Here is a 14,673-nt window from a genome sequence, read left to right on the forward strand (position 1 = left end):
CACTATAAATATAAAATCAAACCTCTCTGTTCAAGACTGTAAAACACGTCACTGTAAAAATGCTATTAAATGTGCTACAAAAAAGGCATTTGAAGTGATTCACTGTTGTAGTGAAACACTTTAGACCAGTGAGATCCACCACAAAAACCTCAGTCTGCTGTTCACATAAACAATTCACCTGTGCACGGGGGGGAATTACCCAAAAGGAGGAAGATAAAGCAACAATCATCTCAGTCTTTAGAGAAATCCGATGTAATACAAAAAGTATAATAATAATCCCTTGTGTGTAGACAAGACTGTAATTTTTAATAAGCACACCAGCATCGTCAATTTACACAGCGCCCTCTCCGTCTTAAGGGCCTGTGCAGCATTACTGGAGCTTAATGTTCAGTCAGATCCCAGCTAATGAGATGCAGAGCCTACTAATAAGAGCTTTAGTGGAGATATGTGTATATTAAAAAGGCAGAGTGGCCTTGCTTCATTAAAGGCCTGCGGTTTCACTCTGTCTGCCTGCAGGGTGGTTGAACTGCAGCCAACTGACTTTATGGACCCAATCTTCAGGATATTGACTACCTCAGACAGCAGATCATCAATTACTCCAAACTCCCCTTGGTTACCCCATGTGTCTTTAGCTGCAGTTTCCTTCCTGCTCTATCTGTTCTCTGTCTCTTCTCTAAATTTCTCTCACACAGTCTATCCTTTATTTTTTTTCCCCTTGCTCTTGCGTTGTTCTCACCTCAACTTGTATTCCTGACTGTGCTGTGCCTTGTTGAGCTTAAGGCAGTAGCTTAGTTCTTCAGTGAAGGAGTCTAATCCAGTGTTTTAAAAAGCTCTGAGGCAGGATGTGACTGATTTCATTTTACACTAAAAGCCTTAATGCGTCTCATTCACTCATTCGCAGAATGAAACTTGCATCTGAAATGACCCTCATGCTGTTTACCATAAAGCACTTCTTTGCTTCTTTTCTTAATGTTCTCCTCTCATCCTTTCACTTCTTGGATTCATTCCTTTTCATTTTTCTTTTTCCTATTTTCTCTTCTTTTTCTTTGGTTTCAATACCTCTCTTCACTCATTCATCTACATCCCTCTCCTACCAGTGTGAAATGAAATGACTAGAAAAGGGCAAAAACAAAGGAAACAGATGGAGTTGACAGAATACACGAGTGAGACATGTACATGGTTAGAGTAATAGGGCACGAGAGCAAGAGTCTGACATGAAGACAAAGATCAGCGAGTGATGCATGGGCCAAAGAAATCATGCGGTTCGACTGCTTAACATAAATTATGTAAAGCGCTTTTCTCTTTCACTCATTCCCTCTCCAAACTCACTAGTTGAGTCTCTTTCTCTCTGTGGAATGAAATGTTTCTCTGAGGAACAAATCCTGAGATAGTCAATCATATGCACTGAATTGCTAAGCAGTCCCTCAAGACTCATTTCCGTTTAGTACGCGTGCATGAGTGTGTACCTTCGGTGTTCACATGTGTAGGTGTATATTAAAGAGAGCACGCACGCAAACTCCGCTGGGCCTGGTTAGCGTAAGAGTCCTTGAAGGGGCAAGAGCAATGATCAATACGGGCTACTGAACAACCAATCAAAGGTATGGATCTCCTGTGTCTGTGTGTGTGTGTGTGTAGAACATTACGAAGTGTAAAAACGGTAGAGGAAGGGGAAGAATGGTGGTAACTTTAATTGCTGTTTCTGCACTTGACAAATTTTCAATTTTGTAATCCAATTTGGTCCAATCCATTGGCAATTTGTTACAATGTAAAGAGCGCAGCTTCTGCTGACTGTATATCTTCTTGTTTCATATCTTAGGTCATTGATTATCCTGTATGTTTACAATGTGATTTGTGGCTGCATGGCTGCACACTGAAATTGCTCACACAATAATTATTTTAACTTGACTGTTAATTATTGTATTTTGTCTACCTCATATGTATTATGTACAAACAGTTATAAGCAGTTATATTGTGTCATTTCCCCCTGTATGTAGCTTAATGTTATTTTATCATGTGGATGTTCTGTTACTTTTCTCTGTGTATAGCTTCATACTGTATATATGTCTTTTCTTTGCCATTTTCACAGTTGACGGACTTGCTGCAATCCCATTTCACCATTACAGTTATACACACATACATACATGTGACAAATAAATCTCTTGAATCTTGAATGTAGAGGGATAAATCAAGATAGCCTTTCAATCTTTAATTACTTCCATGTCTGCAACTATTAATCTTTATTTATATACTAACGCTAGGTCAACTCTTTTACAGGGACAACATTAGTTTGCATTTTTATGCAGATGACTCCCAGATTTATTTCTCATTTGAATGCAGCAGCACAACACAATCTGTAAAAGTACAACCCTGTCTTACAGATGTAAAAAACTTTTCTGTCCTGTTGCATCAAATCCCAGTATAGAAATCTCCTAGTTATCTTTGACAATAAACGTAATTTTGATCGACACGTGAAATCACATGTTCACTTGTGCTTTTTTCAACCATGTAATAACTCAAAAATAGATCTTTTTTATCCACTGTCATGCACACCTTCATTAGTTTAGATTACTACAATTTGCTATATTCCTGTGTCATGCAAGACAATGTTTCCCAACTTCAACCAGTTCAAAATACTGCTGTTTTAGCATCTCTACATGGGCTACCTGTATGTTGTCTAGAATTTATTTTAATCATGGACTAACTAACCCCTGACGAGCCTGAACGCAGACTGAGATCTTCTGGCAGAGGACTGTTAATTCCTAGGTCAAGGCTGAAAACCAGGTGTGACCGAGCCTTTGGAGTTGTAGTCCAACGACTTTGAAACAAGCTGCCAGAAGAGATCAGGCAGGCCGGCTCTGTTTCTTCTTTTAAAATCTATCTTAAAAACACGTTTTTTTAAGATGGCTTTCTCCTGAATTTCTCACTCTTCCTTTGTTATTGCTTTGCTTCGCTTGTTTTATTATTAAATTACGGTATGAATTGTACTGTTGTTTATCATTTATCTGTTTTTATGTCTTTGTGAAACACTTCGTAACTTGTTTTTGAAAAGTGCTATATAAATAAAGTTATTATTATTATTATTATTATTATTATTATTATTGTTATAATGATGGTTGTGTAACAATACCTGTATAGATGCTGGTCACACTGTAAGGATTAATGTAGTTTTGAGAAATGAGAAGCTGATGTTGCATAATAGCATATCATTAGGCCATGTGTTTGTTTTTGAGAGTGATTATTGATCTCGAAGGGAATTAATTTCATAAATGCAAATTAAATTGAATTACATACTTCAAAAGAGGTGGATCAAATAACAATACATCATAATTCGTGGGTGACTGTAAGAGTGGTCCAGTAATTATTTGTCTCTGGCCACACATTAATTAGCAGCTGCAATCCAGCTAATTAGTTATTCTGCAGCTGCTGTTGCGATATCAGGATTTTATTACCATATAAAATAAGAAGTGGGAACTCACTGCAAGCTAGTCTGAAATTGCTTTAATAGCTGGAAGGGCACAAGGGCCTCACATTTGAGGGCAAAGTTCAATCATTTGTGAGACACAGAAGATGGATGTATAATAAATATGTAGCTAAAGCTAGCAGCTGGTTAGCTTAGCTTAGCACAAAAACTGTAAACCGAGGGAAATCGCTATGACTGTCCTGACTCTGTCCAAAGCCAACAAAATATGCCATCACTTCTAAAGATCACTAGGTAAAACATTATATCTTGCTGTAATTTGTAAGAAATGGCCAGAATTCAAAGGTACCCCCAAAACCACAAGTGGCAGCATAACCACTAACTGCTGCTCACGATACACTTTGCTGTAGCTATCTTTGGCTGTAGTGACTAGCTGCCATTAGCAAGCAGTTCAGTTAGCCATGAAGTCAAGTCGCAGGTGTCTGCTTAGAGCGTGGAATCACCGCGGGCAACTGGGCTCTGTCGTCTCCCAATGAACACAGCTGGACACTAGATTGGGACCAGCAGATGCCAATTTGAGGACAGGAGATACAGTATTGAGATGATTTACAGCAGCTCTGACCAGGACTACAACTCTGTGCACAAGCAGACATGGCAGGTGGGGACAGGAGAGGCATAAAGCAGCGGAGGAAGGAGAAAGAGTCAGACACCAGCAATGGGTGGAAACAGCGTGTAAAGTTGGAAAATTCACTTAGTCGATGAATTGAGGTTTTTTTTTTTTACTAAACCAGAGGTGTATGTGGGAAGATGAACCAGGACTGTCTCATTGCAGTTAAGCTCATCTCAGTTCGGGTAAAAGAGAGAGACTTGAAATCAGAAGACATTTTGTGAGTTAATTTATTTCACTTATTAGACTACTGCCCCTCTTCCACTGGTCAAAAATCCCACTTAAACCCGCTAAGATCTGCCTTTTGTGTGAAATAGGAATGTGTAAATTCTGCATTTACACCTGGGTCAGTTAAAATAGTTAGCCTCAAAGAGAAAGATATTTTTTTGGCAGTGGATAGTTGACTTTATAGGACAGGCAGTGATAAGAGGAATATATGCTCATGGTGCTGTTTCTGCTTAAACTGTAAGAAAGCAATTGTTTGATAAGCTAATATAATACCAAGACTTAATGCTGCAAGTTTGCTTTTGAATCTTCCTGCCCTGCAGAGATCAAAAATCGCCTAATGGAGCTTTAAGATAGAAAAAAAAAAAAAAGCAGAGATGTCTGATTTATTCTTGAGCTACTCCAAAAATAAAAAAACATGAACAGACGTAACATATACACCTAAACTGGGACAGTGAGAGGAAAGCTTTCTGAAATGATATCATCCTCCTTTTATGTAAAGAAACTTCAGAATAACAACATCCCTGGAGGGAGACAGTGAAATGGAAGCATTTTACTGTACTTCCATGCTCCAACACACACACACACACACACACACACACACACACACACACACACACACACACATACACGCACACACACACACGTGCATACACCCACCTTTGAGTAATGCAGTGAGGATGGCAAGGTCAATATCCTGATGACCCTCCGAGCCCATCCGGAAAACTGTTATCTGAGAGACAAGGAGAGAGACAGAGAGCAAGAAAGAAAGAGTGACAGACAGGTGAATTAATTGTGTTTGAAAGTGAATTTACTCTATTACTTATAGTGTTGTTTGATTGATTGATGTCAAGGCTAATACTATAGAATTCACATCCTGAGTAAAAGTGTTCTCATTTGCAGGATAGAGACGAAGCGAGGCGAGGTGAGGTGAGGCGAGGAGAGGAGAGGAGAGCAGAGGAGAGGTACTGCTCTGATGTAATGTGCTGTATCTCCTCTCCAGACTCTCTGCTGTTTCCTCTTGTGTCTTGTGCAGAGAACACCAGAAAACTCTCTCAAACAGCATGTTCACTGTGAGGTGGGAATGAAGGGATTCGCTGAGAAGACAACTGAGGTAGTAAAACATGACATAGACAGGGATCAACTTAGTATAATTAATGGTGCTCTCCATTACCAAGTGATATTTTGTTCTTTTTTCCAACATTTTTTTGGATTAGGATCTATGAAAATATTTCACTCTCAGTTTAGGTCTTCTCTTGTGTAGTCTGATGTGTCTTTAAGCTGCATTTTTTATAGCCCCGAGTGAGATGAACTAATGGTGCGATGGATGACAGCCAAAGTCCGCTGAGAGGGAAATCAGAGAAGTGGGGCAGCTTTTGTGGAATGTATTTTTTTTCTTATGTCAAATATAGCAAGCGCATGTACACATACTGATGCTAACACGTGTGTGGGCAGACATGCACGTATGTGTGCATGTGTGAAGGGCACCTTGTGGGAGCCGTGTACGAGAGAATGCGTGTTCAGAATGCCTGACGAGCTATTCCTCTAATCCTTCCATCCACCCATTCATCTCCTCCCACCACCCTCTTCTCCCTGCAGCCCATCTCCCTTCCCATCTCCCCCTCTAAATGGCTTCATTTCATGGAGCTCCTGGAATCTGCAGGCTCTGCTGCCGCTGTTGCTGCTGCTGCTTTCCCTTGGGCGATGTTGCAATCTTGAAGCCTAACCCTCCTCTCTCTCTTTCTATCTCTTTTCACACATTCTAAATGCACAGCAGCAATTCAATTCACATTGATGATTTACAGTATCTATTATGTTGCCTCATTCATCATTTGCACACCACATGCCGATGACATGTTGGCTCCTCCCTGAGAGAGGAATGAGAAGTTAGACATGATGTAACACCTTGGACCTGATCCATGTATTGCTAATGCAATCACTAATAAGGAGAGAATCTTAGTGTGCTTGTGCTAATTTGTGTGTGGCGGTCACTATCAGCCGGTCTAATCAGAGGCTCCTTCTCTACGTGAAATAGGACTGCAATGGGATGTGAAGTATTGATTGAGGTCTTCACGAGCAGGGAGTCCAATGAGTCGCTGGTGTAGTGTGTAATTTCATGTGGTTGTCCAAGCTAAGTTATAGTGTGTGCTGTTCTGTGTGTGTGTGTGTGTGTAGGTGTGTTTAAATGGAGTGGCTAGTGGCAAGATTATTATTTGCTAGAATGCATCGTTGCTCACTCTAAAAGATGTTAACATCACACTTAAGGAACCATCTGAAGGACACACATGCAATACAATGATCTAACCAAGTGTTAGTGTGGGTGCATGTGTGTGTGTGTGTGTGTGTGTTTGGCATTGGTAACATAGTTGATTTTTGAGTCTCATTCCCAACTCGTCAAATACCGACACTTTCTGATGACTGCTGGCTTGATCTACAATGCCAGAGTGTCAGTAGTACTATCTTATCAGCAGGAGCTTTAAGCCTGTCAAAATTTGCATGCTAATAATCTTTTGATCCCGTGTGAATTGTGCCATGAATTCCAGTAAAGAATAGTTATGTTACACTCAGTTTTGCACAGTCAGAGTATTAAAAGAGGTGAAAATCACTTAAAGTCTGGTAACGATGACAGCTGCAGCTATGCGAAAGTAGAGTTAGTTGGTTACGCAAGCTTGCTAGCATGCAGGACTGGTGGGGTGAGAAAATAAGTTGTAATTTAAGAAGTTTCCAGGCGTGAAGAAAGATTTGCTTGGGTCGAGCAGATCCAGCGGGGAGAGGCAGCTCGAAGGACTACTACCTGCACGGCTAACTTAGCTAACTGGCTAACGGCAGCAAGTTACAGTTAGCGTTTACTGGCAACAAGTAAGTCAGCTGCGATTTCATGCTCTCTCTTCCCTTTGACAGCGAGTTGACAAACACACTGCTGCAGTACACACATGGGCCCACCTCCACCCACTAATTTAACTTAGATGCTGTTGTGTTTAACACAAAGGGCACAAACCTTGTTATATTTCTCTTATAATAAAAACTGTAAACTTCACGTCATCAGTGCCGTCAGTTTTTCCCAATGTCATCAGATCTTTGTGAAAGTAGAAAAACCTGTTGGAAATGGTGCATTCAAAGCAGTCTGAAACATTAGCTTTTTGCTCAGCAATCACTACATTACATACATTTACCTCATTATTTAAAACTGTGGCCCCATCTAATATAAACTTCCAACACTGTAACATCTCTCAACCTCTGAGAGAGTGAGTGGTGTTGGGTGTGCTCCTACGCTGACTCTAAAGGGTCAAACTACATGCTTGCAGAGCTTTCTAACAAGATCAAGAAGATCTTGTTTTGCTGAGAGAGAGAAAGAGAAAGAGAAAGAGAAAGAGAGAAAGAGAGAGAGAAAGAGAAAGAGAAAGAGAGAGAGAGAGAGAGAGAGAGGGCAAATATGTATAATTTTTAAGGGTGTGTTCATGTGCAAGCACTAATTTCAACAAATCAGTGCAGGTTCCTATTCCGGCCACTTGCTTTTTATACCCTGCAGTTTTCATTATAGCAGAATGAAGACACACACACACATGGCTCTCGGCTGCCTTAAGGACTAAAGATGGATGACGGTGTGATAGAGGATAGATGATGATTACAGAAGATGTTCTCCATTGTTTCTATTCTCCCCTCTCCCTCCAGGCTCCACCTGTACCTCTACTCCATTGCTTCCACCCATCATCTTTCTGCCCTCCTACCTACAACCACTAATCTTACACCAATGTCCCACTGGCATGCTACTCTCCCTCCCCCTTTCATCCTTGCCCACTTCCTCCCTACTTCTTCCCCCTCTATCCTTCCTCCAATCACACCCCCAAGGTGACCCTGTGGATATGTTTTCATGGAGGCTCAGAAACACAGAGGAGGCTAAGCAACACAACCGCTATGACAACACAAGGTTGCTAATTTAATCCCAACGATCCCACAGAGTCATCTCTAGGTGTGTGCGAAGGTAAACAGACGGTTTCTCCCCCATCTGTTTTCATCATATTGTACAAGGTGCTCTCAAGTACTTCTTGTGAGCAAACATATTTTGTTTGTCTTTTTTTTAATCTCATAGCATAAACCCATCTGTAGTACATTACATTTTTCAATGCTTCAATGTTTCACTTTATCTCATGTTTAGTTAATGTAGCTTAAAATGTCTTTTAATTCTGAATGCATTTTTTGACCTTTCTCTGCCTCTATACTAACAGCCATCACCTCAGGGGTCAACATGCAAGAGACAGAGCGCTGACTCGTGTCTGTCGCACTCCATCTCTCTGTTGACAAGGAATGAAGAGAGAGGAGGAGAACGGGAACGTTGACGAGGGGGAGACGAGAGGAGGCAGGAATCTGGAGGGCCGACAGAAGACGGCAGGAAAGAGGAAGAGGAAGACAGAAGGAGGGGGATTTAGTGTCAACAAATCGAAGACGGATGTAAGCTATGAAAGACGAAGAGCACCGCCGTGTCTCCCAGAGCGACTGGATTCCGTCGGAGGATTCCTGCATCTTCAGAGACGCCTAGCTACATGCTTAGAGGATCATAAAACTGCTCTTCACGCTGCAATGAGCCAAGCTGATTGGAAAGCATTCATCTTCATTTAACAGGCAAAGACCCTGCTGATGTTGCTACACATACATGCAAGACACATGGCAGACCACACACACACACACACACACGTGCGCGCGGGCTCATACAGTCCACAGAGTCTTCCATCTTCTCCAATCCATCCATTAACAATGTACAGTGTGTAGCAGTTCAGATTTGATAAAGATCTGCTGGTGCTTTTATCTGTTTGAAGTTAAACATAACATATTTAGATGTATATTTATTACTTTCTGGCATAAACCATAAACCAACAGTCTTTATGGAAAGATGCAGAGGAAAGACGGAAATTAACTGATACACTGTCCTGCTGATTATCAAGGAATTATCTCTCTTCCAGCATATTTATCTCGTTGTGGCTCAAACTCTTTACTGTACCCCATTTTCACATTTTGCTCTTCACCCAAACCAAATTTATTTTCCCTCTCTTTTACTTCTTGTCTCATTTCCTCCATCCCTCCCTCTCTCTCCCTTCATCTGCCCCTCACACCCTCCCTCTCTCTCTCATGGTCCATTTAAGTCACTCTTTTGCTCTCCTCGTCGTCCTCCCACTCATTCTTAGTCTCTCTTGTCAGGGGAGGTGGAGGGAAATTGCGGGTTGGTGGTTCCTCCTCAATATTTAATCCGAATTAAACATATAAGGACTATTCTACACTCAATTATTCATACCAAGCTGGGAGATACCAGAGCAGTCATCTTGCATCCCCTCCTCGCAGAAGAAGAGGGGGAGGGAGAGAGGCACTTCTGTTTTAATTACACCTTGAATTGAATTCACACATTTTTAACAAAAAAAAGAGCTACCCGACAAAGTCCTTTGTGATATTTCTCACGTAGCCTGTAGTCTTTTCAATATGCTTGTTTGACATTCATATGGAAATGTTCCACCTTTGTGCAGAAGAGATGAAAGAAAGAAGATAAGTGATGAAAAAGTATGAGGAAGATAATTACCCTTATCATCTTAACAAATTGATGCAAATGTGGCCTCTGCTTTCATAAGTATTCCTTTTCATTGCACTTACTGTATATCACACATTATCTGTATATTCTATACACTACATCTGCTACTCCTCTATAAAACTCGAGAGCTAGCACATTATTCATTGATTAGCCTTGCAATTATTTCCCCTCCTTCCTCCTTGGAACCTAATAATCTGCCATCTATCATAAGAGATTTTTTTACAGCGAGATGAGCCAGCACACTTTGAAATTAGAACAAATGAACGCATAAAGCAGTTAATTGGGGTGACTGTTTATAGCTGCAAAGAGGACTTCTTAGTATTATAATTTACTGCCTAACTAACTTCCCAGCAATTTATTTAAAAAGCAGCATTTTGAAATGAAAATATTACTGCAAAAAATGGCTATGAGGCTTGTTCCACCTGGTAAAACAAAGATACAAACATAGAACATGGAGGTGCAAATATATGTATGCACTTCAGTGAGAATGCATTAAGGAGTGCAAGTTTATTGCCTCTCCATATAAAACATAAATAGTCCTGAGAACGATAAACAAAGCAGAGACAACAGGGAAATAACTGAAGCACAAAATGTCCACATGAATAAACCAACAAACTGAAAATAAGGGAAAAAGCAAGACACAGCCTTCCCTTTACACACACGCACACACACACACACACACACACACACAAACACACACTATCTCCCTCTCAAACATTTCCCCAACCAGTCACCTTTACTCTTTCTCTTTTCCTCCCACTCTCTGGCTTTCCTGCTGCACAGCCAAAAAAAAGGAATAAATAAATAAAAAATATGAAAGCACACACTAGCGTACTGGCACACAGACAAACATAGTCTCATTGTTTCTGTCACATACCTACCCATTTCAGACCACTGCACTGACCCAGGATAAACCTGCATTTCCTGCCAATGTGAGTGAGTCAACACAACTCTCTCGGTACCCTACTCTTGACCTGGGTGTTAATATGGATTTGACACTACTTGGCGAGCAAACACAGGTTTCTGTAACTGCTTCTGGATTGTGTGGAAGGTACAACAGAAGTAATACGGTATCACTGCAACGTCTAGACCTCTCAAGCAGAAGTTACACTCAAGACATCTGAAGAGATACATGAACATGATTGTAGTGGTATTGCATTAACCTTTCACATGTGACAGAATATATAAAAGTATCTCACCAATTCCCCTGCAATGTCAGCCATGTTTCATCTCCAGTGTCTCGTCATTCGTGCGCAGCAGTTTTAAAGTTATATAATTCTCTGGGTCAGCAGGGATGCGTTAGGAGCTACACTCATACAGTATGTATGAATAAAACACAATAATCTTGTAGGTTATAAGATTTTTATCATTGCCCTGCTGATGATACTATGTGGACCTGGGACTTGTCAGTTTCTTATTTTAGTTTGTGCAAAGTGGCCGGCAGTTGTCTCAGGAATATCTTTGTGGCAGCGCTGAGGGAGACCAAAGCCAAAAGCCAAATGCTGCCAGTACAAGTTGGCTTTGCCCACTACAGTACAACACCAAAGACCACGTACATACAGTACTACCGGTCAGCTAACTAGATATGATAAACAGTTGTTCACTGTGTTTGACCTCATTGTGCAAGTGTGGATAACGAACACATTTAGAAATCTGGTGTTACAGAAGCTGAGAACGAGATGAGGAAACAAAAAGACAATTACTTGAGGTAGCAAGATAATTTATCATGTGAAAACGACTTTTGTTTTCTTGTGATCACAGGATAATTATGGGAAACTCAAGAATGAGAGTCTGGTTCATTTGGTCACACCTGAATTCAGCCTTCAAGATCATTGCCATGACTATCAGGACGATTTATTACTGAACAATACAGTTGCGTGCATTTCAGTGATCAGTAAAATCAGTGTGGAACTGCTGCTGGACAAGTCTTTTTTTCTAAATGATGAGGACTGATCTGAATGTTATCTTTAACAGAAAGACAGTTGATTGATTGAAGTACAGTCTGATTAATAATCGAGTACCCATCATTGATTCAACATTTTCAGCTTAAATCAGTCACTACAGTCACAGTAACAATGCTTGTTTTCTTGAGATAGAGAATTAATTAGCTCGAGATCTGTGCAGCCATTTTCAATATTCATACAGGTAAACGGCAAACACGGAGGATAAAACTATAATCACACCCTTAGAGATTCAATTAGGCCTCATCATAACAGTATCTCCACAGCGCTGTGTCAGCGTTGCAAAAAGTTCTGGCTTTACCAATTCTCATTCTGGTATAAGGGAAAATATGCTCTGGCTGGCTGTTTGCATGTCTTTAAACAAACACAGCTGTCTTTGGCAGCACTTGACCCAGGATGCAGCGACAGTGCCCCTGCAAAATAGTGTCAGGGGAGACTTGGTTTGCACGTGTGGAGGTGATGCCTGCTAAATCCCAGCAAAAAAAAAAGTCACAGCTGCTCGCTTGTTTATGTTCGTGCTGTTAGCGAACAGGGTAGTGTGAGAGTGACTTGCCAATTTCAGCGTGTAAGCGGCTAGCTTGGAGGTTGTTGTTGTTTCAAGTAGCGATGGATATTTTGAAAACAGTACAAGCAGATAGCAGAAGAAAGGGGGAAATAGGGAGCCAATGACATGCTTTATACCAACAGTCTACACCCTGTAAGTCAATCTGTCTCAAAAGGGATGCACTGCTCTTATAAAGTTGCCCTGCAGCATTGAAATGTTTGACATTTGAAAAGTGGTTCAGTCTGATTAGGGATCAAGAGAGCAACTTTAACACAGGCTGTATTAGAAAAAAAGAGGAAGCTCCCTCAGAGCAAAATGAAACAGGAGTCCAAACAGGATTTTTGAAGGACTCCTGCTCATTACTGATCTCACTATTAGGCCAAACATATTCTCTAACAAAATCAGTAAACCACAAAGGGAAATGTGTTGGTCCACTTTAGGGTCTTGAGCCGAGCATGACAAGAGTGTTTCTGGAACTCTCTTTTGCTCATTCGTATTTTCTCTTCCTCCCTCACAGTTACTACCCTCCAATCTCACACACATGCACACTCAAATCTGTGGCTGATCGTGGAGTGTGATCAGGAGGGAACCCCTGTGATGCCCATCAGCCTGATAAACAGGAGAGGTGCCAGACAGCAGAGAGGTGAGACATCTATCTCTCTTTCTCCCACAAACATAATAAACTTTGGCTTTTTGAGATTCTCTGCATGGTGCAAGGGCAATAATAACTGCAGTATGTGTTCAAAGACAAAAGACTGTACAAGTAGGAGGATTGCATCTACTCATCAGGGAGTATGCTTTCAAAGTTTCATGTCTGGGTAAATGTTTTATGGCATTGTTCAAGTTATAAGCCACAGATGACTATTTATTTTCACATTCATACATACTACATGAAGCACAGCATCCTACCTCACTGGCAGTAAATAGATCATGAGAGAAATGCCTAATTGGCCAATAAAATGCAGAAATATTAATGTAAGGGTGAAGCAGGGTTGGGGAACTTTTATAATGCTGTGAAACACACTCTCAGTGCTCAGCTTCAGCATGTAGTATGAGTTAACAGTTTTGTAAGTTTGGAGAGAGGCATCATCTGATTATCTGGCCTCTACAGCTGCTCCTGCTGAATGATTCACACCCCATTGTTCTGCTCTGGTGTATTGTGTTCAGAAGATCCATCAGTGTGAGCATCAGTCAGCCACTGGAACCCCACCGAGGATGCGATCAATCCACTTTCACGCTACACAACCATGACCAAAGCTGGGCTGCCTGCAAATACAACGTGCACTAAGTGTGTGCATGTTTCTGTATTTGTGTTTTGGGTGACTCATTGTGTTACAATTGTCATAATAACTGACAAACAATGAAAACAATTAACCTACAGTATTTTTACAAACAGAGAGGACCATAGCGTCATTTCAAACATTACAGATGTATCAAACTGACATCATAGAACTAGCTGCGGTGAAGGCTGACTGTTGCGTTGTCTCATGTGGACTGTGTCTCGGCCAAAAAGCTCCATTTGAACACACCGCAAAGACTACAGCAGACCAACTACCTATATACTATTATTATCTGTACACCATTTGAAAAGGGAAACCAGAAGACTCAGGACTGCGTTGTTAGGATAAAATAGGGTTATTTGACACCACCCTCGCTAATATTACTACTTTAAATCAAGAATATGTCTGATCAAACGTTGCAAATGGCACCAGTGAAAATGCGGAGGTGAAAAACGAGTAAATATGCTAAATGGGTGAATTTTTTGGTTACCGCCACCGGTTCTGCAATCTCAATCGTCTAAAAAGCAGCCAACAAGGGCCAACTAGTGCAAATGGAGCGCAACACACTACAACAAGGCCACAGACACTCACCATCGGCCCCGACATTGGTGTCTCGAGGCCCAAACAGATGCTAAACCGTATTCTAGTTTAGCACTGTTACTCCAAAAGTCATGATTAAATATGGCTTAGATGTTTATGCAACTAATTACAAATTTATTTTGGAAATGCCTATGGCAGCCAGCAGTACCAACAGTCACTGATCTGGCAAGTATTCCCCTCCTTACAAAAGACATTGTACGCTTTGTTCAAAGTGAGTTGAGGCGAGAGCATCCAAATAAGTCTGAGATGCTGCAGAGCTCAGATACCGTAAAAGCTGCTAGCTGTTTGTTTGCAGCATAGAGGATGTGCTACACTATTATCTTGTGAATGAGTGTAGGGTTGTGTGTGGGTGTTTGCATGTGCACTGCATGTACTGCTATGGCAAAGTCTTTGGATCGCAAGC

At 41.0% G+C, this 14,673-nt stretch overlaps 1 protein-coding gene across 9 annotated transcripts in view; it reads right to left on the reverse strand.

Moving 5' to 3' along the window:
• Positions 1-14,673, reverse strand: part of trpm3 (transient receptor potential cation channel, subfamily M, member 3) — a 165,765-nt gene that overhangs the window by 41,708 nt on the left and 109,384 nt on the right. For all 9 annotated transcript variants that reach the window (XM_084360389.1, XM_084360383.1, XM_084360388.1 and 6 more), the window contains one exon: positions 4,971-5,043. In XM_084360389.1, coding sequence (XP_084216515.1) covers positions 4,971-5,043 — 73 coding nt within the window. The remainder of the gene's footprint in view (positions 1-4,970; positions 5,044-14,673) is intronic.

This window comes from Pagrus pagrus (assembly GCF_965226575.1).
Source record: "Pagrus pagrus genome assembly, chromosome: 8".
Classification (NCBI taxonomy): domain Eukaryota; kingdom Metazoa; phylum Chordata; class Actinopteri; order Spariformes; family Sparidae; genus Pagrus; species Pagrus pagrus.